Source organism: Agaricus bisporus (assembly GCF_000300575.1).
Source record: "Agaricus bisporus var. bisporus H97 unplaced genomic scaffold AGABI2scaffold_9, whole genome shotgun sequence".
Lineage (NCBI taxonomy): Eukaryota > Fungi > Basidiomycota > Agaricomycetes > Agaricales > Agaricaceae > Agaricus > Agaricus bisporus.
In genome coordinates this window covers 1112252-1137133 of record NW_006267372.1, presented here as the reverse complement: position 1 = coordinate 1137133, position 24882 = coordinate 1112252, and the positions used below count along the sequence as shown (strand labels likewise).

Below are 24882 nucleotides of genomic sequence, written 5' to 3'. Positions count from 1 at the left end.
AGACGCCGAATTCTGGGATATCAAACATTCCAGACCATGTCTGTCTAATGTTAGGGCGGATTAATCTTTCCATTTATTATTACATGAGAGCTTTCGGCCCAAAGAAAAATAGGAAGAATCCACGAGATTTCGAGAAGCGAACCGGTTTGTATGTGATGTCTCCGTCGATCTGGGCCCTGATCATCGGCATCATTATTAAAGCTAATGCTCCCTCCGTCGACGTCCAGAGTCAGCTGTGGAAATGGCACGAGGTGTCAAGGGCCAGAAAAGGAGTGTTTGTATCTCTGTTCGCAGCTACACTGGCATCGTCCATCTTATAAGACAGGCGAAGGAATATTTGAAATGAGTCATGACGACGATCTATATTGCACGATATCGGTACTATGAGTACATGCAAACTGTGAATGTGAAAGGTTCCGGCAACAGTAAGTGATAGGATACAGACCACAGTTTATGTGTGAACGGCCTAAAATAAAGGGGGATAAACCAATAACGTTCCCGCCGTTACTAGACGAGTTTTCTGGAGAGAGGGTATAATATATAGCAAATTCACGAAGAGAACCGACGAAGCAATTGTTCATCGTTCGGATCCCTCCGAGGAGCGGACATGTTTTGTAGGTATTCAAGGGGCACAAGGTGCCCTGTCGGGTGACCACCGTTATGAATTGATGGTGATGACGTAGTACTTGAATGACTGGATGGACTGGGTGAAGAGTGTGGATGAGCCGGAGCATGTCGTTGCTGTGAAGTTGGAGACCCAAGAGGATAACTGTAAAAAGGAGGAGTCGTGGATTGTGGAGCAGCGTCGCCTGGGTGGGCATTGCCACCTTGTGCTCGGCTATCTCGCCGTGTCTTTCCAACACGCGCACTCTTGAACCATCCCTCTGGTACTGATACATCTCCAATACCATGTATCTCATCCACCGTCCGTAGCTCATCGAGCTTGTTTTGACTAAAATATGCAGCTGCATCTTGTTAGGATTGAGAATAGATATATTTCATACTATACTTACTCAGATGCCATTTCCGGACGATGCCCCGAGGCCGATCTGCGGGTAGAGAGACATGGACACTATAGGTCTGTTTTATCAAACGCTCAGATTCTGGAGTAATCCTGGAATCCAGAGTGTAGGGTCTGTTCGATGGACGTGAGGTTGAATGCCTTCGAACGGACGAGTCGTATGGTTATCAAAAGCAAATCGCGAAAAAAAAATAGAACGCGACTAACCTCATCATCTGTGCCCATGGGGTTACAGGGTTGATTCCATCATCATTGAGGTCTGCCTCTTTCTGATGGTAAAACAAGAATTCCTGTCACCTAAAGTCAATATCACGCTATTGTATGATCAATGAGCCTTACGTCTCTCACACCTGGATAATTCACAGATCAGCAACAGCCTGGAGCAGGAACAGGGACCCACTACTCACGACTGGGACCCCAGCCCATGCCGTCCGTCCTTCAATTCATCAATAAAGTTCAAAGGAGGGGACGTCATTGACTTACCACCGCTCCATACCAAGGCCAGTAGGCTCTGTGTTGGCACCACGTTCCTCCCTTAAGTCGTCGCTGTCAATCAAAAGTTTTTTTTTAAAGGAGGGCGACTGACCAAACGTATACGTTTCCTGGAATAATAGCTCGTCTCTCTTCAGCATCTAAGCGCCTGGTAATGAGAGGCAACCGATTTGCAGCGACGCCGTTGAAAAGTTGGAGGGCATCACGAGTAGAGCGTATACGAACATTTTGGAGAGTCGGACGTTGCATGATAGAGGGAGCAAAACAGGGCAACCAAAGAGGGTGAGTATCATCGAAGTAAATTCGATTGACCTATATAAATGTCCGTGGATTGCTGACCGAGGAAACGCTCTACTAACCAGGAAATTATTTTCGTTATTAATATGGATCGAGCCGCATGCATAACCTTGATTATCCAGGGACTGGAACGTAAGAAGTCTACACCTGTTCGCACGTTAGTTACGGGTTTTGGCTGGCTAGATGCGAGCCGCTTGCAAACGGAACGGACAACTCCAGGAGTAGTCCATATTAGTCCGTACCTGAGAGAGTTGACTTGTATCGAGATAGCCATAGACTTTAACTTTAAAACTGTCTCATGATCCTGGCTTAATCTGAGATCCAGGATCTCCATGAAAACTCGATCCGTAGTGTAATTGAACCGTAAACGCAAACATCGAATCAGCTGATTTCGACAACGCCTAATCAACGAGATCTGCAATAACAATAGCTATTCACAGAGCTGGAAGCAGGACCAGGGCCATGAAAACACCCGCGCCTGTTTACGACATATACTCACAGAGCGGATACATATGCATGAGGCATTTTTTAATTGTCAGCTTGAAGCTTTGATAAGTAGGCGAAGTAATTAAATCTCATCTGTGTCGAGGGAAGTGCTTGTGACGAGTAACTTCTAGTGGCATGGGACCATCTTGTGGATGAGACGTTGCAATCTGCAAACAAGAGCAGAGTGCTGCCGAAATTTGATCAGAGTAAATTAGTCAGATTGGTCGCAGGCCTCCTCCCAGGGTCATTCGCGGATACTTCCGCCGAGAAGGCTACAGAAAGAGAGAGAATGTCAGTCGGTATTCGTACACCGCGATTTCCCGAGGGCAGTCAAAGGCTGCACATGCAAGCTCCCTGATATCCCAAGCTAATGATTATGCCACATAGAAATTGCAAGAAAGAGGCTTCCTGTGTTTGCCACGTTTGCATACCTCCAGCTTAGATAAATCTTCCGATGATACAGCGCGTGAGACCTTTCGCGAAGAAATTGAAACAAGTCGCCTTGTTTGCGGCCAATGTCTGGATCTGATGAGAATGTCCAAAGAAAAAGACCAGCAGTGGCGACAACACCGATTGTCAACAATCCCGCCGATCTAAGAACTGCAGTGAGGAAGGTACAAACCAGTGGCATACTAACTAAACTATTTACGCAATGAAACTTGTAGTCGCCATGAGGATTTGATGCATTGAACATGCAACAATTGTTGGTGACTTCATCGTGGGGAGGATATGACTAAGATCAATATCACAGGTGAGTGGTGATTGACATTCAGGCAGGGGCATGAGCAGCAATATACATATCGTGGATGGCTCGGGCTTTCGACCAAATCACCGAAGTCATCCTCCGAGAGCGCTTTCATGAATAAACTCCGTATGATCGGTGAATGATTATCAGTCAATCCGAAAAGACGGCCGCTTCCGTCGCCTTCATCTCAAAAGCTGGTAGGGTCGCATGTTGCAACAGGGCATCTTCGACAGTTCCATATATGCCGAAGCGAACGCAAACGTTGAAACAGTCAGGTAGCAGACCCATATCTCCTTAGAAGTGGTGTTCGTTTCATTGGCCATCAACCCGGTGCTCTGCGGATAATCAGAAACAGCTCGACAACAGTAACCCTGAACTAACCTAGAAGTGGTAATACGGTAGGTTGGTAATCAGGAATTTCGGCGTAGTGCATTTGTTCACGAAAGAGGTAACGGATGCGAAGGACCTTGGATACAAGTGGTGCAGGGTCGAAAAATCCTTGGATGTTCAGCTATCACCAGATCAACTTTTGGCTTCGGATAAACAAGGATGTATAAATACCTTAGCTTCTTCGCCACTGGGAATGTAGAGTTGTGAGTTCCGAATAAGGGACTGGATCGGTATTGTGACGTCCAACGTCAGATCGGGGGCACCCTCTTCTTTTTCTCTACCTCCGTAGCTGGCTTGAATGATGACCAACCCTAGGAAAATAATGAGTTTCCAAGCATCTTAACTGCAGTGTCTCGGACCTTGTTTAGATTTCTCCACTTGATCGTGTTTTCGGGCGAGGTCTTTCAACAAGCCTTCCACAGCGTTTCTCTCTCGTCGCTCATCTGATTCTTCCAATGCCTTACGAGCAGCACGAAGATGCCTAGTACCATATTAAGTAAGCAAGTAAATCAGAAGTGTACATGTACCACTCACGCGATTTTTTTAGCCTTACGGCGAGGCATAACCACAAACCGATACAGCAACAGGCCGGTCACAGCAGGTAACACAGTGGTGCAGAGGGTTAAGAAGACATTGGCCTCTGCAGATAGATAAATGGGAAGCGTAATCTGTTGTTCTAAGCGGGTCACCCTGGCAGCGAGTTGATCAGTATATCCGTTGGTCCCAGTGTAATTACTTACTGAAGCACGAAGAATATGCCAGGAGGACCTATCGATGTAGTGGTACTTATTTCGCTGGAAGTCGAGGGAATTAACCAGACTGCAGATAAAAACCACTTCACGCCCACGATTCCCATCGTGAATCCCGTTTTAAGTGTCGTCCCCAGCTCGAGCAAATTCACGCCGCCCTCTGCCACAAGTTTAGGATCTCTTTGCTCCAGGTCTATGCCATAAGATGTGAAGGTGGTCCCTAATTCCAAGCCGGATATCGATCCTGATGCTGATATGAAATCTTCTTCAGTGTATCTTGTACTGTGAGCGTCGAGGCCAAAAGGAGTGATGGATGTCAAGCGGAGATACACATGAGGGTGTCGTCCAACATGAAGGTTAACTGAAGCTTGTTTATTTCTTCGCTTAAACAAGTTTCGAGTTGAATGGATATTCAATCCCGGAGGAAAAAGTAATGGAGCGCCTAAAGCCCCAAAAGCTTTGACGACTAGGGAATTGGAGTCATCTTGATAGGAGCTTTCTAGATTTACTTGAAATGGGAACCCGAAATGAAGAAGGGCCTTTTAAAATCAGTTGAGAGCAAAGATTACCAAGTACAAACGACTCACTGATGTCGAAAGTCGGGGAGAAAATTGGTGTCGTACTGTCCCACTTATGTCAAGACGATGCACACGATCCTTGACTTGAGCTCCAAAACGAATTGTGGTCTTGTCATTTATTTTTTTCTACTTCAGGTGAGCAAATTGGGGAAATTTTCGAAAGTATGGCCCCACCTGAACATCGTGTCGTAGCGTGTAATCATTGAACCTGACACTAGCTGCGCGGCCCAAAATTGACCCATGCCGTTCTGCATTTTGAAACAATGATGTGGCATCCACGACGCACTCGAGTGTACCTTTGGGCAGGAGGATAGCGCTTTGTTGATGTCGTAGAAGTTCACCTTTCATTCGTGACAAGTGATCTCGCACCTGACGAAAGTCAGGATGGATTGAGTGAAGGAGATGTAGCGCACTTCTTGTATCGTTTTTGAACGCATCGTTTCCGGCCATTTCAAGGCCAGGCCCGCGTCACCTGAATGGAAAAGTTAGGGTTAGATGTTCAAGATTTCTGTGACGAAAAATATACCTAGCTGGTCATACACCTCGCTGGTTTGAAATAAGACTCCCTTTAATTACATATACAGAGGGGAGATTGCGCATACCGGAGAAAAGGGTCGGACAAAACTGTTCCCAAGCAATCAGCGTTACACTCATTAAGACAGCAGATACCGGGAAGCAACCTTGGTAAGCCTTCTGTATTTCAAGAAAATTTCGCGCAGCAACTTCCTTTGCCTGCGCGTCTTGCTGCTTGTCAGGATGAAATACGAGAGAAAGAGTGCGGTATCGTTCGTGTACTTCGGTCTGAGATGCGCCTTTGCTGAGATTCAGGATGTGACTGTTAAAGAAGTGAGAAGTAAAACTTTTGAAGTTACGACTACGAAACTGACTATAAGTAATCATCCCCATGCTCCTTCGTAGCTTCAACAGGGGAGCTCATTTAGGTTCGACACATACAAGCGTGCGGTCGTTGGAGAAGTTCAGAACTGTTAGAACACGACGTGACCTCCTCGTGACGAGTATACAGTCACGTGAACCCAATGCCCCGAACTAAGTCCGAACAGAGTCTAGACTCCAGTTACAGAGCCGCAGGGAATAAAAAGATTGATCAGGTAGCACCAATTGTTTCAGTGGCAAGGAAAGAAAATCTATCAATTGACCAGCTCGGTGGATTTTATCAGGTGAGATTAATCTATGTTCAAAAAAGATACTACTGGAGCGTGTGTATCAGCATAAACCACTTCTGGTTTCTGAAGAATTTGCTTGTAGTCTCCCATGTCGTTTGGGCCATATTCCAGACCTTCATCGAACCAGTTCCCATACTGGATTACGTGATGCATCTACTTCAGTCACCCTGCCTATCAACAATGATTCCACTCACGTTGCATCCTTCACTTCAGTGAATGAAACCCATACTCCATGTTCAGAAGCGGTCATCGTTCCCTCGCCGGTATTTTGTTGCCCTTTTCGTTTAGGTATTTCGCCGAATGGCTTGATGAGTGTGAAATCACGACTAAGCTCAGGCGGCTTGTCATCTCCCGTCAGAAGTACCCACACCACCCTGTAGGTTTTCTTTATGTGCGAAAAAATATGGGAAACATTCCCAAGTACAGACATCTTGGTAATCTTGACTTCGCAGGCTTTGTTACAGCCGCCTTCTTCTGAATGTAACGGTGCAAGAGGCTCAGAGAACGTTTGCCCAAAAATCTTACCGAGAAGCTCGAGTGATGTGGATTTGGTTTTCTCCTCCGATATATCTTTAGAAACGTCCACAGAACTGGCAAAATCGAGTAAACCGGCCAGCAACCCTAAAAAATTCTGAGCCTATCGGATTTGAGCCCACACAGGTTGGACTTACCAGTCATGGGTCTTTTGATAAGCAAAAAGAGTCTTTCATCAGAAGTTATGTCGCGACGCCACTCCACTATGTTGATAACGTCTAACTCCTCTCTTGCCTTTTTCCGGTCGATTTTCATCGGGAAAGCAGTCACCGTCCATTCCGTCTCCATCGGTTCACAAACTTTACAAGCATCTTCGATATCTGATATGGGCTAATATTTTGGATGAAGGCAATACTAATAACCGAGAAGTAACCCTACACACCGTATTTCCTGATGGAGGAGCAAGAGTATATGCAAGGCATCGTAATCGGAGAGGGCAAACCTCGCATGACGGATTCCGCACTTTACAGATCGTACTTCCCAGCTCAATTAAGGCCTGATTAATATCACCGGGATGGGGAAGGTCCTCTTCCTCGTCTGGTCCATCAAATTAAACGAAAAAGCTAAGGATCCGTGTCAAGAGTAAAAGCTTCACCTTGTTCTTGGACTATGATCCTTGCTGCGTTCCACAGAATGTCCAACGTGGCTTTGGCCTTTGGCGGGGAGTGAAGGGCAAGAAAACGACTGAGCAATCGGTGAACATTTCCATCAAGCTGATACCTTGTCAATACGACTTTGTACAGATGGAAGATGCACGCTGCTTACAACCGGAACTCGCTCGCCATAAGCAATGGAGCAAATGGCTCCGGCGCTATATCGGCCGATTCCAGGAATTTTCGCTTGCATCTCCCTTGCGTTATCCGGAAGCTTGCCATCATAGTCGCGGACGGCGATCTTCGCTCCTTCTAGGAGACGACTAGCTCTGCTATAATAGCCCAGTCCTTTCCACAGCGCATTGACTTCATCTACGTTTGCTTTAGCCTATACTTGGATTCATCAGTCAGAAGAGATATTGAAGCTTGGTGAATAGTATGTACAAGTTCCCTCAAAGTGGGAAATCTATATTCCTATCAGCTCAAGAAAGTTCCATGCAAGAAGCTTACCTTTCCATCCAGCGATTATAATAAGGTATAACCGTGATTACTTGAGTTTGCTGCAGCATTACTTCTGAAACCCATACCTGGTTCACAGGTTAAATTCTCCAGGTAGGCGTGATGTGTGTGTGTTACCTCATATGCACGCTGAGAGCGGCGTTCGATTGTTTCATAATCTTCGGGGGGTTTGCGCCATGGCATACTGCGTGAATCATGCACTGTGGCATACCATTCTAATAGCGCGGTGCGCAAGGGGCCAATTGCGAGGATAGAGTGACGAGAATCAGAATGCATGGAATCCGTGGTCTTTGAAATCCCTGGGTTAGATTGAGCGGACTCCTGTCTTTGATCTTCGGTTTTTCTCTTCTTGACTACTCTAGGTTGGTTTCGGCGTGACCGCTTAAATCCATTAGACTTTTTGGACGCGCTTTCCCCATTGTTCACGTCTGAGTCAGACAAGGAAAGCACCTCATCCTCACTATTCCATTCGGCTTCCGAGTTTGTGCGATAGGAACGGCGGCTTGGCATTACACCCAAAGAGCAAGTGATTACAGAGGTCGTGCACTCGTTTCGGCGAACTTTCTTGCTAGAAGAGGCTAAGGTTTCAACACGTAGGGTTGAACTGGCGACAAATTATCACAAAAGCGCGACAGGTCTTCCTTCAATTTCATGTGAGCGCGAACGTCCACGTGATGAGTAAAACCGATATATGTTTCCCGAGTGTTGCACTTTCCGTCTTCTCCCATCACATTTTATCGGGTGCGCTTATCATGAAACGGGGTCGTATCATGAACTCTGCCCCATTTTCTCAGCGTACGCTTCTCCTATTGATTTACGCACCAGCCCGCACTGGGTTATAACTTCCCACCTGACGAGGAGTTAAGTCGCGAATCTGCTTCTCGACTTGAACGAGGCCATACGAGAGCTTGACAGTTGATGGCCATTTAACAACTGGAAGGCTGGTCGCCATTATGTTACTACCGGGCTGATTTCTATTTCACAGACCTGTGCTTTTTAATGGATGGTTTGTTTGGTCATTATCTTTGAGATAAATGTTTTTATATCTTTTTTCGTAACTCGATTCAGACATTTTTCTCGAGGTGGAGCAGAATGACTGGGAATTTAATGCTCTTTTGAGAATATCCTATCGTTTATTGGTGCAACAACACAGATACGGGATTATTGACATCCCTACGGATCTTATCTGCTTTTACGAGACTTTGACATGGGCCGCTGGTGCTCGCTCTTCGTGTGCGGCTGTTTTCCTTCTTACCGCAGAGTCCTTTGCTACTGGTGTATCGCTGACAACTCGCCTGTGATTTTTGTCATATGCTGGTGTTGAGTCTGATAGCTTGGTATCGTTGACTCATGGACCACGGTCGAACCACACCCAGCTTCGGCCCAAAATATCACATGTCACAGGTATCAAAGGTGTCCTTCGATGGCTTCGCTTGTGCGTGGCGAATTTATCGCCCATCGTGCGTCTATCGTGGGTCTCTCGCGGCGGCCGTGTCTTCATGTGTGCCCATACCAATCCGTTGGTATCCGATCAATATCCAGGATTCTGGTTTTCTCAGCAGGAATCGGTCCAACGGTATATCCAAAGTGGTGTGGTCTATCGAACTCGCGGGCCCAGATTTGTGGTTTAGTGGTTCAGATTATCCCCGAATTCATGTACCAGAGAAGGCAGTGGTACCGTGGAATCCAAAAACTGATCATCCTCCAATTATAACCGAGATACTTATAACTCCGTCGGTCGTCTTGAGAAATTTCTACGCACTCCTTGCTTCCAATTGAGCTTGATGTTCGGCGGTTAGAATATCGAAAGGCAAGACTGGCGTCAGGATTAATTTCTGCCGACGTGTCTGAATGCTATGGCGGCTTTCCACGGAGGATCGTTTTCTGGTTTTCTAGTTTGATTTTATAAACCAAGATAGTGACTACTTCTTGATGGTGGCGCCTCGGCGACAAGGCAGAAGAAGTTCATGGTGGTGCTTCTAATTCAGAGGATTCCCCGTTCTACGCTCCTCTGCTGTGCACATTAACAGCCACCCAGTGTCCCTCTACATCGCCTTATCAACGTATTCAGAAGTCCCTGAGCAGAGCTTTCGGGAACGCCTGGCCGTAGCCGATCATTAATTTGAAAAGTTTAAACGTATTTTGTTTCCAACTCTGCAGGGGCGAGCGGCGAGACGCCAGTAACTCAGGACCAAGAAGCTCGACCGAGACAGGACGAGTGGTGTTTGTTTCTCCACATTCAACAGTCAGTACAATGACTCATTTGCTTCCATTATTATCCAGGCAACCTTCTCTCCTCGTGCTGTATTCTATTAAACCGTATTTCAGAAACCAAATGAATGTCCGTGCCGAAGGGGTTGGTGTGTGATTTTGATGCTATCGAAGTAACATGCGTCTTCCACAAGCACAAAGTAAGAACGCCAGATACTAAATGTAAACATCTATTCTCAGACCAGAATAGATCGTTACGAGAATAGGCTCAGGTTGACTCAATTCTGTAAGCTTTTTTTGTCCATGATATGCATCCCTACTCAAAATCGACGCGCTTTTCACTTTTTTTGACCATTGTCATTCGAAATCGACACGCTTTCTCGCATCCCACTCAATGCGACGATTGGCTCATATTTGATTTTACAGCATACGATCTTACTCGGAGTCGTAAGGAATATGAAGAGTGTCTTCTCACTGGATACAAGCTTGTGGCCAATGTAAATCCCGTCCGTCGGCGCAGTGAACCCAATTTGGCCGTCACGTCATCTGATGGAATGTCGACACTACCAGATGGAGGGAAGGTCCCAGCGATATGGGAGAATTTAGCATTTAGGCGGACTTGCCATATAGAAGACTTTCGTCTTGTGAAGAAATGTTCTGAGAACTAAGCTGCGTTGAATTAGTACTCAACCGGCTAAATGGGACTCGAGTTGAAGTACGAAGCATACTCTGATGAAACATCGGCAAAGAGAGGGCGAAGAGTGTCTGCTTTGAGCCCAAAGCAACGCCAGAGGCCATTTTAAGGTTGACCATAGTAGGAAAAAGCTTAAAACTCAAACTCAAAGGCATTCTTAATAGGAGAATCATGGGGCAGAAGAGGGGCGTAATATAGGGTGATACTCCTTTTTCGACAAACTATACTTGTGGCTATGAATGAAGTAAAAGAAATCGACAAAAGCCCTCTAAAACGTCTTCTTTTTCTCGTCAACGGAAAGACCGCCTGGTCCCATATTGACGAGTAGGATAAGGCCACCAACGATGGCTGCAAGAGATATCAGATCATGATAGTGAACACGAAACACAAAACTTACAAAGTGTTTGGAAAAAGTCATACTTGAGGAAGTCTCTCTGGGGGTGTGCGGAATGAACGGACCACCAGTTGTTAGCAAATACATTGAAGATACTCAGTACCACCACCAAGAACGCAGCGGACCACTTGGCCTTGAAACCAACCGCAACCATAACACAGGCAGCGAGACCTATGATGGAGACGAAGATGCGGACAAACGTCCATTTACCCTGGAGTACGAATCCAAGGAATAGGAAGATCAATAAAACACGACCTGTCAGGAGGAAGCTGTGCGACGAATTGAGCATCAGGCACGCGTTCTGCAGCAAGGCAGTGAACTTACTATTTTCTGCGGTCAGTTTCGGAAAGAGTAGGGAGACCCGCGAATACAGATTTTCGTGATATCATAGAATCACTGAAAACCATGAAAAGACCGCCAATGACACTCAAGTTGCGAAGGAAAAAGTTCATGTCGAAAATGAGGCCATAACCGAAACCCTGAATGACAACGACTCCGAGAAGGCCAGCGACCGAGTATTCTGTATATCGCTTTGAGACAACACCGAATGAACCCGCCAACATGACCTGTTATATGGTGATTGGCCCTCACGAGCTCTATCCAGTGAGGTTAAGACGTACAACAACATTGATGAAAAGGAAGAGATGCGAGAGACCCCAAGGGAAATGACGGTGCCTGAGGAAACAACGCAGTCAGTACCATACCAGCGGCGGACGGATGAATTGGCTCGATACTCACTGTTGCAAGTACCACAACTGGTCGCTCCATTGAGTAACAATTCTCAACGCATCCTCCAAGAACGTCACAACAATAAGAAAACGCCCAATTGCTGGCAAATGGGGTTTCAAAGGTTGAGAATAGATCTCGATGTTGTCTTCAACTTGTTTGCCAACAGCGCGAATCTTCTCGAGTGGATCGTCAGGGTTGGCAGCCCTGTAACCAGAGGATGGCCTAGAATTGGACAAGCCATGGGGGTCTATGCTGTAGGAGCTTGCCTGTGGGCGCGCTATGCTGATTCTTGAGGACATGGCGGTAAGTGGAGGCTGGCAAGGATGTTCGACTAACGTGTCAAAAGGTCACGACGTGGCGATTGCCTTATGTAATATGATGCTAACCATTTCTTCGTGTCGTGGTGTTATACCGCGAGTCGCGTGAGCCTCAAGGGATAAACAGTGGGCGGGCGAGTAGCAAGTAAGTCATACAAATCTGTTGATCAAACAAATCGCGTGTCTTGGTCGGAGCGGTGTCGGTGCCATCTCTGCACGATCCCCTGAAAAGCAGGCGCGACAATCCAATGATGAGTGTTTTTGGCCACAACATCAGAAATCACCATGGAGCTGTCTTCCAAGACACAGAGGTTCTGAAGCAAGGCTCTCCAGACTGAACAGAAGCGGGAGGCATTGATATTTGTTGGCGGTAGTCATTAGGCAATGATCTTGATCAATGGCGATCGTGACGTTAGTTCCTGTCGATGACAAAAGGTCTAATCAGCAATCGAGGAACCTAAACACCTTGTCCTCCGCCGACTTTGGAGAATCAGCAATCGCGTCAATGTTGACGCCACACGTCCTATGTGTTAAGGGGGCAGACGACAGCTTTCCAGATCTGAAGGAGAATCCACCTAGTCAGGAGAGTTCTGTGTCAGACGAGGAAGCATCGGCGGCTTTCAACTCATTCCTTAAGCTGGCGAAGACTGATCTCCACGGAAATACTAATTGTAGTATCTTGGAAATGGTGACGAGACGTTGAAAGGGAGTTGCCGAATAAAAAAACAAGTAGGTCTGTAAGGATTCTGTTTGAAAATCATATTTATGGATCTTGATTTCTCTGTTGTTCTTCGAAATCCCGTTACTGGTGATGATTGCATTGTGGTGTATGAAAGAGAGGAGAGCAATTTCGGGAGCTGAAGATGCAAAATCATACCCTATGAGTGTCCAGTTCCCTTCCGACTCGGTGAATCCGAAGCGCGTGGTAAATATTTCCGAGCAAGTGATCCTGGGAGGATTTCTTGTACTTTTGAAGTTTTGACCACCGTTCGATTTTGATTTATCCCACAGAAATCAGAATCAATCAGAACCATGTTCTGGTCAATCAGTCAAACGAACATTTCATTGATTACGTGATACTTCCGCCATCACGCTGATGAAAAATCTGCAGACCCTTACTCTTAACCAAATGGCCGCCGATTATTCCAACGTGAAGGTGTACACTGTCAACGGCGCGACTGCAGGGTCGTCGTCTTCTCTACCAGACTGGCTGACACGCAAGCGAGCTGCTTCGGGCAAGGGCAAAAGAGCGGTTCGGGAACAGGTTGAAGGAACACTTGAACTCATCCAAGGCTTTGAGTTTCCTGAAGCCAGCAACCGAGTCAAAACAACAAAAGACGGTCACCATGTGATTGCCACTGGGACGTATAAACCCCAGATACGGGTATGGGACCTCGACCAACTGTCCCTCAAGTTTGAGCGTCACTCAGACGCTGAAAACGTTGATTTCGTTGTGCGTGAGTTGTTTCAAGTCTCTACTGGGTTGCTTCACCCACGTTCAGACATAGGATGATACTGATTGAAAGTTGTCAGATCTTGTCTGACGATTGGACAAAATCAATTCACTTACAAAACGACCGAAGTGTCGAACTACACACCCAGGGGGGCTTCCATTATCGTACTCGTATCCCCCGTTTTGGTCGCTCGTTAGCCTATCACTTTCCATCATGCGATACCTATATCTCCGCCTCAGGGAATGAGATTTATCGCCTCAACCTTGATCAAGGGCGGTTTATGACCCCACTTACTCTTGAAACCGCCGATGGTGATACGGATTTTGCAGGAGTAAATGTCATCGACATTAATCCGGCGCATCAGCTTCTCGGCTTCGGCCTCGACGGAGATGGATCGATTCAATTTTGGGACCCACGGTCGAGGTCGAGTGTTGGTACCTTGACGTTGCCAAAACAGCGACTATTATCGTCAACGGGAGTAAACTCAGATGGGACCTTGAGTGTCACGGCAATGGCCTCGAGATCAGATGGACTGTCTTATGCTATTGGTACCAACACCGGCCATACCTTGTTGTATGACATTCGCGCCACGAGACCATTTGCTTTCAAGGACCAGGGATACGGCCTGCCAATCAAGAAACTTGTTTGGATCGAAGGGGGAAGTCGGATGGCTGGGGATGGCATGGTCCTCAGTACGGACAAAAAAGTTGTCAAAATCTGGGACAGAAATTCGGTATATATTACTATTGACACCCATCTTCACTGTCTAATTCAGAATCTAGCCCTCAACCAATTTCGTGTCCATAACACCCGCTAATGACCTGAACGATATTCACCACGTCCCAGGTAGTGGTTTGTTGATGACTGCCAATGAAGGCATCCAGATGGCAACTTACTACATCCCTCAACTCGGCCCCGCACCCCGATGGGCGAGCTTCCTAGAGAATATCACCGAGGAAATGGAAGATCAAACCACGCGTTCCGTATATGAAGATTACAAATTTGTCGAACGGAACGAACTCAAAACGTGCGGCACTCTATTATATCCTATCCCAAGTTTAGCTGACGTATCATTCGTAGTCTGGGTTTAGACCATCTCGTTGGCACCCCGCTGCTTAAGCCGTACATGCATGGCTACTTCGTTTCACTCAAGCTTTACGATACCGCTCGCGTTATTGCTAATCCTTTCGCGTATGCGGAACATCGCGAGAAACTTATCCGCGAGAAAATGGATAAACTTGCTGAAACACGTATCCGTAGCAAGAAGGATGCGGGAGTCAAAGTTAACAAAGCTCTGGCCCAGAAAGTTCTCAAAGAAGCCAAAAGAACACAGAAACGTGAAGACAGGAAGAAGGCCAAGAAAGCCGCTGCTGTCGGTCCCGAAAGCGCCGAGATCCAAGATGTGGAAATGGAGGAAGGAGAGGAAGCTGTTGAGCAGAAATCGACCCTACTCAGCGATCCTCGTTTTGCCAAAGTGTTCGAGGATCCTGCTTTCGCTATCGATGAAACTAGTAGGGAGTTCGCCCTTCTCAATCCATCGAGCGTTGCACAGAGTAGGGGTAAAACTGCAGTGGAAGACGAGGAGGAGGAAAGTGACAAAGCATCCTCCGATGTCCTTGAAGGAAGTGACAGTGAAAGCGGCAGTGGGAACGATACCTCATCAGAGGACAGTAGTGATGCCGGAGGTATTTTCAACTACTTATCATCATCTTTGTATATAATGGCTGACAATTACAATACAGAACTTCAGCCTCATCTACACCAAGGTCAAAATACAAGGTACCCGGATGCACGCAAACGAGTTCCCAATGTCAACTTTGTACCTATGCGTGCCAAAGGAAACGCTGGTGATGTAGATAGAGATGCCTCATTTGGTCGGCGCATGTCCAGCGGTACAAATGGATCGAAACCCAGGAGAGATCGCACCGACAATACCCGACAGGGTCAAGTTGGCGGTATGGAGATTACTTGGACGCCGTCAGCCTCCGGTGTTGAAGATTCAGGTGGAACATCACGGGGTGGAAAGAAATCTAGTAGGAAGGGTGTTGAGTCGTTTGGTGCGGGTATGGAGAGAGGGGGTGTGGACGAAGCAGAGATCCACGAAGCGGAGAAGACAGGCCGAACTCAAAGAAGGAAGGGTATTCGCAGCGGGAGTAAGAATGTTTTCAGGAGCATACCATGATATACAGATACGTGTATACATACATTCAATGTATTTACGACAGGTGCTCTACTACTCACTAACTCACTAATCCTGAGTTGCTTTCACCACCACTTTGACTGCCTGTTTGCTGTTCATCCTGTCCAGAGCCTTCTGGAAGTCTTTGGTTGGAAAAATGTCCGTGACCTAACATCGGGAAATCAAATCAAGTTTGCTGCTTCAGAAATTGACAAAACTTACGATGCCCTTGACATTCACTTTTCCACTGTCCAGATAGGCGATCGCGCGAGGAAAGCAAGCTCTTTGAGCAAAAGATCCGATTACCTAGGGAAATTCAGAATCACATAGCGAGAATGAACAACATTGGCGTACCCTAATTTCATCTCCAAATATCTTTGCAGGTGACCACTGAACTAAGGCGGATTTGGCGTATACCCCGTAAATCATGAGCGTGCCTCCTCTACGAACATATTGAATGGCGTCGGTCGCGACTTTCTCTGAACCAGTGGCCTCAACCTAAGAGAAGATGTTATGGCAAGATGAGCGAACCTATGCAGGAACGTACGACAACATCAAATCCGAAAGGATGATCCTCCTTGAGCAACTTCCATTGGGGGTCCGGATTCTCCCTATCCAGCTCAACCACAAGGTCTCCAGCTTTTATGTCCTTCGCGACTTGTGTCTTGATGCCCTTGTTCGCAGCTATCACTACCTTGGAAGCACCGTTGATCTTGAGTAGTTGAGCGAGAATGAGACCTGTGGAAGACATGTTACCCCATCTTCTGGAGGACGGAATCTAGTTACCTGTGGGTCCTGCACCGATAATTAATGCTTCCGCCCCTACTGGTGCTTGTAATTTGTCAACGCCATGGACAGCACAGGCGGCAGGTTCAACCAGCGTCGCCTCGATGTCCGTGAGATTGTGAATTCTGAAGACTTTACGACTGGGTCTACAATGTAGGTCAGCACCGAAAGTATTATTTCAACGTATACATCACTCACGAGACGACGTATTCCGCAAAGCCTCCTGGCTTAGTGACACCCAGACCATCAAAATGCTCGCACATCATATTTTGGCCTCGAACACAGAAGAAACAGTGGCCACATTCCTGAATCTTTTGTCAGACGTCGGCGCACCGACAGCATAGTAATCATCGTCGCACCAGATAGGTGGGGTCTATGACGACACGATCGCCTATATTGACGTTGGAGACGTTCGCGCCAGCTTCCTTCACGATGCCTACAATTTCATGGCCTGGAATGAGCTAAGTTGCGTATATATAACGGTGAGTACCAGGAGAACTATCTCGCAAAAAAGAATACGCACGGGAAATTTACCCAAAAAGTCGCCCTGTAAATCAATCAATGAAAGGCCGGCGTACAGAAGAAATTACTTCACTTCAGCAAGGTGGTGGTCGGTGCCGCAAACACCACAGTAGGTCACTGGACAAGAAGCATGAGCCCCCGCGCATCTGAAGGAATTTGAGTTTTACCTTTAATGAGTACTTCATCTGCAGAAGACAGAGTCGGGATATCATGCTTGACGATCTCGAGCTGACGGGGCTGTTGAAGTTATTTATAAGCGGCGCTCATTCGGCGAAGTGCCAAGATATACCCGATGCCACAAAGCAGCCTCCATAGTTCAGACCTCAGGGGTGCAAAAAACACTGTACTAATCAATTATCATGATGTCTGTATCAACCGGAATACTCGGCCGGCGGCCCCGCCTACTTCCGCTTCGCGTTGCCGTGATGATGATAAAAAAGAATTCCTTCTAGCCGACTCGAACGACTGACCTCGTCATTACTAGTGACGCGCTCTACCAACTGAGCTAAGAAGGATCTTTCATGTGCATGTAGTCATGCTAATTATGAGGTCGCACACAATGACTCATGACTCATTGATTGTTGAGTTAGCTTGTTTTCGGAGACTTCGGCAATCCCGATGAAGAAAAGATTTTTCAGGCTTTTGACTCTGAGGCTCGAATATGGCTGAACGCCTGACAAGAGTCGTTTCGAGGCTGCAAAGTCTGCCGTCTATTTCTCTTCCAACCGATTATCCTCGACCAGCTGGAAGCAACAAACTCATCGAAGCTGCCCATGCCGCCGAGCTTTCTGGAACAGTAGCAACAAGTCTCATGAGGCTTGCACTGTATACTGAAGACGAAAATGGCGATGACGATGACGAGGGCCCTCACGTCCAACAACCCTCTGCATTTCACCTCCTTTTAGCCGCATTTGTGGTCCTTCTTCACCGCTTCACTGGGGACACTGATATCGTGATTGGATCGTCCTCTGCGACTGCCCGAGATCCTCTGGTTCTTCGCCTTGCTGTTGACCCTCTCGAATCATTTTGGGCCATTGTTCGCAGTGTCCAGCGCATAGAGGCAGAGGCAGAGGCGGATGCAGTACCATTCGAAGACTTGACCCGTGCCCTCAGTAAAGGAGGGGATGGACTGGAAGCGCCTATCTTCCGTGTCCGCTTTTTTGACGAAACGGACGAACCGAAGGACAATTTTATCAGAACTACAAACCTCACTTCAGATCTCACCATCTTTATCACAAGGCCTCCCGCTACCACCCGGACCGCCCTTGCCCCCCGCCTCTCCCTCAAAATTCTATACAACTCCCTTCTATTCTCTCAGACCCGCATATCCTATATAATCGACCAATTGTCTGTTCTGCTTCGAAAAGTATCTACAAATCCATTGGCTCCCGTTGGATCAGTACCGTTAATCACTCCATCTCAAAAGTCCATCCTTCCAAATCCGACTGCCGATCTTGACTGGTGCGGATGGAAGGGTGCAATCACTGATGTTTTTTCTCTCAATGCTCGCACGATGCCAGAACGACCTTGCGTGATTCAAAGCATGCCGGCACCCACTCTCGAGGAGCCCCAGACCACCATCACTTATACCTATGGTCAAATACGACGCGCGGCAAACATCCTTGCTCATCACCTCATTGCTGGAGGAGTGCAAAGAGAAGAGGTTGTCATGGTCTATGCTCATCGAAGTGTCGATCTCGTCGTCGCAGTAATGGCTGTTCTCAAGGCGGGAGCAACATTCTCTGTGATCGGTACGAACTCATGTTTACATCTGTCGGCCCTGTAATCCTGATAAGACCCTCAGATCCCGCATACCCGGCTAGTCGGCAAACGATTTACCTTCAAGTAGCTCAACCCCGAGGTCTTGTTGTGCTCAAGGGAGCTGGCCAAATCAATCCTACAGTCCGAGATTTCCTCTCAGCGGAACTCAAGATCCGTGTCGAGGTTCCAGCATTGGAGATTTTGCCGGATGGTACCCTCAATGGAGGGACAGGTTTGGAAGGACAGGATGTTTTGGCTCAACATTTACCACTCGCCGACGTAGATCCCAATGTCACTCTTGGACCAGACAGTATCGGCACTCTGTCATTTACTAGCGGAAGCACGGGAATACCGAAGGGTGTCAAGGGCCGTCATTATAGTCTAACTCACTTTTTCCCTTGGATGGGACAAAGATTCGGCCTCAGCAAGGACTCTAAGTTTACTATGCTTAGTGGTATCGCTCATGATCCTATTCAACGAGACAGTGAGTCGTCTACCAACGTAGCCAACCTTGGGAGAACTCATCCTTTTTTCTTTTTCTTTTTCTTGGCTAGTATTCACTCCACTTTTCTTTGGGGCTCAGTTACATGTGCCCACCGCTGACGATATCGGTACACCTGGTCGTTTGGCGGAATGGATGGCCAACACTGGTGTTACAGTGACGCACCTCACTCCTGCTATGGGCCAGCTTCTTTCAGCTCAAGCAACGCGTCAAATTTCCGACCTTCAAAACGCATTCTTTGTTGGCGACATCCTCACCAAGCGGGATTGTCTACGTCTCCAATCTTTAGCCGCGAACGTCCGTATCATCAACATGTACGGTACCACGGAAACCCAACGTGCTGTCTCCTATTTTGCCATTCCTCCCCTGTCAGAGGATTCAAGTTTCCTCGCAACCCAAAAGGACGTTATGGCTGCAGGTCAAGGCATGATTGATGTTCAACTCCTTGTCGTTAATCGGAACGATAGGAATATACCTTGCGCGATCGGCGAGGTCGGCGAAATCTATGTGCGATCTGGCGGTTTAGCTGAAGGTTACCTTGACCCAACCGCAACCACAGAAAAGTTCGTGATGAACTGGTTCTCCGATGGTGCCCCTCCTAGACAAGACACTGTGTTACACCCAACGCAAGGGCTAGCGGGCCCAGAATCTCGTTATTGGAGAGGAATTCGTGATCGCATGTATCGATCTGGTGATCTTGGTCGATATCTACCCGATGGTACTGTTGAGTGTACTGGTCGTGCAGATGATCAAGTCAAAATCCGTGGCTTCCGAATTGAGTTGGGAGAGATCGATACACACCTTAGTCAACACCCACTTGTACGCGAGAATGTCACACTCGTCAGGAGAGATAAAGATGAGGAGAAGATTCTCATTAGCTATGTCGTCCCTCTGGATGGTCCTAATCTGGATGGCTTTGCTAGTGAAATACCGGATGACGAAGAGGGTAAAGGTCTTGTGGCTGGAATGAAGCGATACAGACGCCTCATCAAGAATATTCGCGAACATCTCAAGACGAAACTGCCGAGTTATAGTGTTCCTTCTAGTTCGTCCCTCTATTGACTTTCTAGTATGGATCGAAAAACTAACTTCTTGCCTCCAGTCATCGTTCCTTTGAAGCGGATGCCTCTCAACCCTAATGGTAAAATTGATAAGCCCGCTCTTCCGTTCCCCGATACAGCTCAAGCATCCCATGTGGCAACATCCTCACAAGCCGCAAACCCAACGGAGCAAAAGATGCAAAGTATTTGGGCAAGCATTCTTCCAAACGCACCCACCCCTATTCCTCTCAATGAAAGTTTCTTCGACCTCGGAGGTCATTCGATTCTCGCCACCCGCCTTATCTTCGAGATGCGTAAAGTTTTTGTGGTTAACGCGCCGTTGGGTTTGATCTTTGAACAACCTACTATCGCGGGATTAGTTGCCGCTGTTGATACTTTGAGGAACGCCGATTTAGGTTTGAATTATCAAGAGCCTACGCGTCTTGGTGCCGGTGCTAATGGTCAATTATCGGGAAATGGTATCCAGAAGACGATGGTGGCACCTCTCGAGTATGGTCAAGATTACATCACATTACTAGAAAAATTGAAGCCTTCGTATCCTTCGCTTCCGTCCGATTTTTACGACCATTCCGTAACGGTGTTTTTGACCGGTGCAACCGGATTCTTGGGAGCGTTTGTATTGAAAGATTTACTTTCGAGAGAAAAGAGGGTGAAGAAGGTTATTTGCTTAGTGAGAGGCTCCGACCAAGACCAGGCACTTCAGAGATTGAAGAATGGTTCGACTGATCGTGGAGTTTGGGATGACAAATGGGTACAGGAGGGTAGGCTTGAGGTAGTCACTGGTGACCTAGGTTTAGAGGCCTTTGGATTGACGAGTGACACTTGGAATAGGGTAGCTGCTGAAGCAGATGTCATCCTCCACAACGGTGCTCTGGTACGCATCGCATCATCACTCGGACATTTATTTAAACGTCTATAACTGAAACACGCATTTTAGGTCCATTGGGTTTATCCTTACGAGCGCTTGAGAGCTCCAAATGTGATTGCAACGCTCACTGCTATGGATCTAGCCTCGAGTGGCAAACCCAAATCGTTTGTCTTCGTCAGCTCAACCTCTGCGGTTGACACGGAACACTATGTCAATCTTTCTGAAACTTTTGCCCATGGTCGATCCGACTATCAGGGTATCCCCGAAAACGATGATCTTGAGGGTGCCAAAATCAATCTCAAGACCGGGTATGGTCAGTCCAAATGGGTATCTGAAAAATTGCTCTTTGAGGCGGGTAAGAGAGGTTTGAATGGTCATATTGTTCGCCCTGGGTATGTTGTCGGTGATTCCAGGACTGCTGGTGAGCGCAATGCGTGTAATTCAGGTTTTCTCGATATACTTATTCTTTTTTTTTCTTTCAAAGTGACTAATACCGACGACTTCATCTGTCGTTTGATCAAGGGATGCATACAACTTGGGCTCATTCCCGACATCAATAACACTGTAAATATGGTACCCGTCGACCACGTCGCGCTTTGTACCTCCCTCGCTGCGATTTCTCCTCTTCAAAACAATGCTTCTCTCAGTGTTCTACACATTCAAGCACAACCTCTTCCGACATTCAACACCATGCTCACTGCTCTTGCCAAATATGGATTCTCTACCGAACCTTGTGAATATCTTGTTTGGAGAAGGAAATTGGAACAACATGTTATGGAAACTCAGGATAATGCTTTATTTCCACTTTTACATTTTGTTTTGGATGATTTACCGACGAGTACCAAGGCTCCGGCGTTGGATGATAGGAATACGGCTGAACTTTTAGAAAGAGCGAAGGGGGAGAGGGATGGAGGAGAGGAGGAGGGGAGTGCTAGTAGGACTGTGAATGATGAGTTGATGGGATTGTATCTTGCTTGGTTGGTTGGAGCGGAATTCCTTCCAAGGCCTTCGGCAGAAAATCCGGAGAGGGCATTGCCGAAGTTGAGTACTGAGGGTGTAATCAAAGCGGCTGGAAGAAGTGGCGTGTAGGTTGTGTTTTTTTTTTGGTTTTTCGTCTTTTCGAAAGTGAATATCTGGAATTTTGCTCGATATAGTTTTTTCTTGGATTTGTATGTTGTTAGATGAATATATGCATATGATGATGTCCTGTATATCGCGCTGGGAGGACATTAATGACAGTATAAAGCGCGAGAGAAATTAGAAAACGCCCCAAGTTTCGCCATTTTTAGGTTGCTCTGAGTCGACCCACATGTTGAAACTTATGGTAATAGCGTAATGGATTGGAGACCAAGTTTTCTTCTTTTTTTGGAATCTGTCACTGGATGACTTTGCCTCTTTTGATCTCGGCTTTTTCATTTATTTTTTTTTGACTTTTTTTGACACTTTACTCGGGTGAGGTACGTCTTCGGGATTCGTCCTCAGCTGCTTCACATGAAAGTTATTTTTCTTTTTGTTCTAATAGAGAGTGACTCACTGGGGCGCCATAATGTGGGTACCGTCAATACTTCTAGTGCCACAGCCCGCGGTTTCATTATTCATTGATATCTATCTTCGAATATACTAGGTTTGGTTGATTCGAAATCTTCAAGTGGATGTTCGTTCTCTTGGTCGATAACTCAATAGGTGGATGCTTGACAACTTGACAGACAATCCACTTGAAGCAAAAATACTCGGATTCGGATGTTACTTCGATTTTTTAGCTCAACTTATGAAAACCTTATAAATAAGTTGTGTGTTTTGTGATTTCGTGATTGGGAGAGGTGTTTGTTTTTGTTCTTTCGAGATTTTTAGTTTGGGGATAGTAGATACAATAATCTTCCACCTTGCGTCGAGGTTATGTAGCGTATCCTTCTCGGAGCTAGATCAAATGTGTTATGTGTGATTTACTATGTATCATGTATGAGTTTTAGACTTCTTATTAGCATAGCAAGAGGGGGACACTTGTTTTTCAATCCTAAAGATAGTGATACTTTTTTATGAAACTTCGGATTGTGTTTCGAAGAATGAGAAAATGAGTCCTGAGCGGGGAATCTAGATAGACTTTATTAGATTGTAATAGTGATGAAAGTCAAAGAGTTCAGTCAGTCGCCGATCAAAACAGTGAAGTTGACGAGCGAAACCGGTGATGACCGATCAATTACTGTAGGTAATGTTAGAACTGCCGCCGGATCAGTCGGTCAAGCAGTGGGTGTCTCGGTCGCAGGAGATGGAGGGAAGATGCCGATAATAGTATCGCAGTGTTGATACTAGACTGTCGAAGTTCTATGTCTGATAGTTATTTTTATTCTTTTTCTTGAGGTTCGTCCGACGGCCGGAATGAGGTGATGTGTCGGGTTTCGGGAACCATGACTATCGGGATCGGTATTCGGGATGGGATGGGAAACTTGGAAACGGCCGCAGTCATTTCGGATCGCAGCGTTTTATGTTGTGGAAAGATGAAGATGGGAGTTCTTAGGAAGGTGGAGGGAGATACTTCCGTGCTGATCCTCGGATCCTCTATGTCGCTGGTAAGCAGTGGGTCCCCCGCGTGATTGGTTATGTTGAGTCGCTCGTTGGAATAATCCATCTAGGTCCCTTGATTAGATGTTGCAATAACACAGATTTAGATTAGATATACGACCGTCGACTGCTTCTGAACTATGAACCCTCTCTCATATGACCTTACTGACGCTAGGGTCAGAGTATGTAGGTCAATTGAGATTAAAACTCATGATCATTAATGATTAACCCCCCACCTTGGTACTGAGTCCTGACCCCAGGTTCCATAATCGGGTCAGATGCATCCCTGGCCGGGTGACCATTTTCTTAGTGAGCCTCGTGAACGGTGGTTTTACGATAGAATTACAACACCCAAGTGGAATCAACAACATCCTGGAGGTCACCCGGCGACCGCTGTGAACGCTAAAGTACGTATATACCCTAAGCGGTCGTACCTGTGGAAGTTAGTTTGCCTCTACGAGTATGGTGTATTCTGTCTAGTTTGTTTTTATTTGACAGCGGTAGCAGTTTGAATCCGTGTGATATGGATAGAAGAAATGAAATGGTATGCGTTGACTGCCATATACATAGCCGGAATGTTTGTTGCCTGTCTATGTCAAGCGCGACCTTAGATTCACCGAACAATCCGCATTGCTGCTAGAATGATGATAATGATGACGATAAAGAAGTCAAGATTGGAAAGGCAGTGACCGGTAAATTGTTGGGTAGTAAGAATGCCGGTGGAGTTGTTTACGCCGGCACGAGGCGTGCTAATATCTTTTCGACACAGTTCATCCGGAATGTAGATTGATAAATCGGATGTTACTGTGTATAGCCTAGGTGTTTGAGGTTCACAATGTTGTAGTCTTTTATGGTCTCTAACGGTCTTGCCATCAAGCCGGTCAAGAGAACAATGTGCCAGGTCAATCGGAGCGATATCAACGGAAAGGATGAGCATTCGATGTCATGTTTTGATATTTGCGTTTGTCAGTGACAAGTCATGGAATTCGTATGTGTGGTGAGGAGGGTTGAGCTTGGAGTCAATTTGGAGTGGCATGTTGGCTTAGTGGTGCCTAGCGACGGATGTATTACTGATGTAGTGGTGACTTTCTGTCTTTTTTTTTCTTTTCTTTTCTTTTCTTTCTTCTTTCTTTTCTAGAAAACGGTGACAGATGAGATCGCTTTGTGGGCGAAGTCGCGCGAGGTAATCATGGGGCCGGTGTGAAAACGTAGAAGTTGGACGAGGCCTGAGGTGGTTAGTGCAGGGGTGGCCGGGGT

The 24882-nt window shown here is 46.7% G+C and overlaps 8 protein-coding genes and 1 non-coding gene across 9 annotated transcripts; 2 read left to right on the top strand and 7 right to left on the bottom strand.

The window, feature by feature from the left end:
- Positions 1 to 307: 307 nt before the first annotated feature.
- On the bottom strand, positions 308 to 1788 carry AGABI2DRAFT_226009 (hypothetical protein). Its single transcript, XM_006463923.1, has 7 exons — positions 1608 to 1788; positions 1505 to 1555; positions 1429 to 1457; positions 1361 to 1371; positions 1229 to 1311; positions 1014 to 1162; positions 308 to 965 (listed from the first exon to the last, which is right to left on the bottom strand). The coding sequence occupies exons 1-7, from the start codon at positions 1760 to 1762 to the stop codon at positions 550 to 552; spliced, it is 894 nt and encodes a 297-aa protein (XP_006463986.1). The 5' UTR covers positions 1763 to 1788; the 3' UTR covers positions 308 to 549.
- Positions 1789 to 2252: 464 nt separating this feature from the next.
- Positions 2253 to 2984, bottom strand: AGABI2DRAFT_194611 (hypothetical protein; the record flags this gene model as incomplete). The annotated part of the gene is made up of 3 exons (XM_006463922.1): positions 2253 to 2568; positions 2728 to 2889; positions 2946 to 2984. Coding segments are annotated over 3 exons (229 nt in total), but the record flags the coding sequence as incomplete, so codon positions are not given.
- On the bottom strand, positions 2957 to 5658 carry AGABI2DRAFT_209008 (hypothetical protein; the record flags this gene model as incomplete). The annotated part of the gene is made up of 11 exons (XM_006463921.1): positions 2957 to 3376; positions 3423 to 3552; positions 3603 to 3742; positions 3791 to 3912; positions 3966 to 4121; positions 4172 to 4719; positions 4768 to 4884; positions 4933 to 5127; positions 5172 to 5230; positions 5341 to 5382; positions 5439 to 5658. 11 exons carry the CDS (start codon positions 5656 to 5658, stop codon positions 3354 to 3356), a joined length of 1752 nt encoding a protein of 583 aa, XP_006463984.1. The 3' UTR covers positions 2957 to 3353.
- A 274-nt stretch (positions 5659 to 5932) lies between these two features.
- AGABI2DRAFT_226007 (hypothetical protein) lies at positions 5933 to 7867 on the bottom strand. The gene is made up of 9 exons (XM_006463920.1): positions 7706 to 7867; positions 7580 to 7656; positions 7514 to 7535; positions 7242 to 7457; positions 7072 to 7189; positions 6859 to 7013; positions 6614 to 6806; positions 6137 to 6563; positions 5933 to 6077 (listed from the first exon to the last, which is right to left on the bottom strand). Exons 1-9 carry the CDS (start codon positions 7862 to 7864, stop codon positions 5966 to 5968), a joined length of 1479 nt encoding a protein of 492 aa, XP_006463983.1. The 5' UTR covers positions 7865 to 7867; the 3' UTR covers positions 5933 to 5965.
- A 2760-nt stretch (positions 7868 to 10627) lies between these two features.
- Positions 10628 to 11931, bottom strand: AGABI2DRAFT_138201 (hypothetical protein). Its single transcript, XM_006463919.1, has 5 exons — positions 11626 to 11931; positions 11508 to 11562; positions 11212 to 11453; positions 10891 to 11156; positions 10628 to 10841 (listed from the first exon to the last, which is right to left on the bottom strand). Exons 1-5 carry the CDS (start codon positions 11913 to 11915, stop codon positions 10762 to 10764), a joined length of 933 nt encoding a protein of 310 aa, XP_006463982.1. The 5' UTR covers positions 11916 to 11931; the 3' UTR covers positions 10628 to 10761.
- Positions 11932 to 13062: 1131 nt separating this feature from the next.
- Positions 13063 to 15569, top strand: AGABI2DRAFT_120787 (hypothetical protein; the record flags this gene model as incomplete). The annotated part of the gene is made up of 5 exons (XM_006463918.1): positions 13063 to 13386; positions 13467 to 14120; positions 14170 to 14414; positions 14468 to 15072; positions 15130 to 15569. 5 exons carry the CDS (start codon positions 13063 to 13065, stop codon positions 15567 to 15569), a joined length of 2268 nt encoding a protein of 755 aa, XP_006463981.1.
- A 66-nt stretch (positions 15570 to 15635) lies between these two features.
- Positions 15636 to 17086, bottom strand: AGABI2DRAFT_145143 (hypothetical protein; the record flags this gene model as incomplete). The annotated part of the gene is made up of 9 exons (XM_006463917.1): positions 15636 to 15734; positions 15789 to 15872; positions 15921 to 16064; positions 16114 to 16304; positions 16353 to 16498; positions 16551 to 16657; positions 16712 to 16813; positions 16876 to 16899; positions 17042 to 17086. 9 exons carry the CDS (start codon positions 17084 to 17086, stop codon positions 15636 to 15638), a joined length of 942 nt encoding a protein of 313 aa, XP_006463980.1.
- Positions 17087 to 17316: 230 nt separating this feature from the next.
- Positions 17317 to 17389, bottom strand: AGABI2DRAFT_t92. Its single transcript has one exon. It is a non-coding gene; the product is annotated as a tRNA-Thr (tRNA).
- Positions 17390 to 17535: 146 nt separating this feature from the next.
- Positions 17536 to 22159, top strand: AGABI2DRAFT_208996 (hypothetical protein; the record flags this gene model as incomplete). The annotated part of the gene is made up of 6 exons (XM_006463916.1): positions 17536 to 18625; positions 18679 to 19119; positions 19190 to 20182; positions 20240 to 21072; positions 21136 to 21487; positions 21551 to 22159. 6 exons carry the CDS (start codon positions 17536 to 17538, stop codon positions 22153 to 22155), a joined length of 4314 nt encoding a protein of 1437 aa, XP_006463979.1. The 3' UTR covers positions 22156 to 22159.
- Positions 22160 to 24882: the final 2723 nt, after the last annotated feature.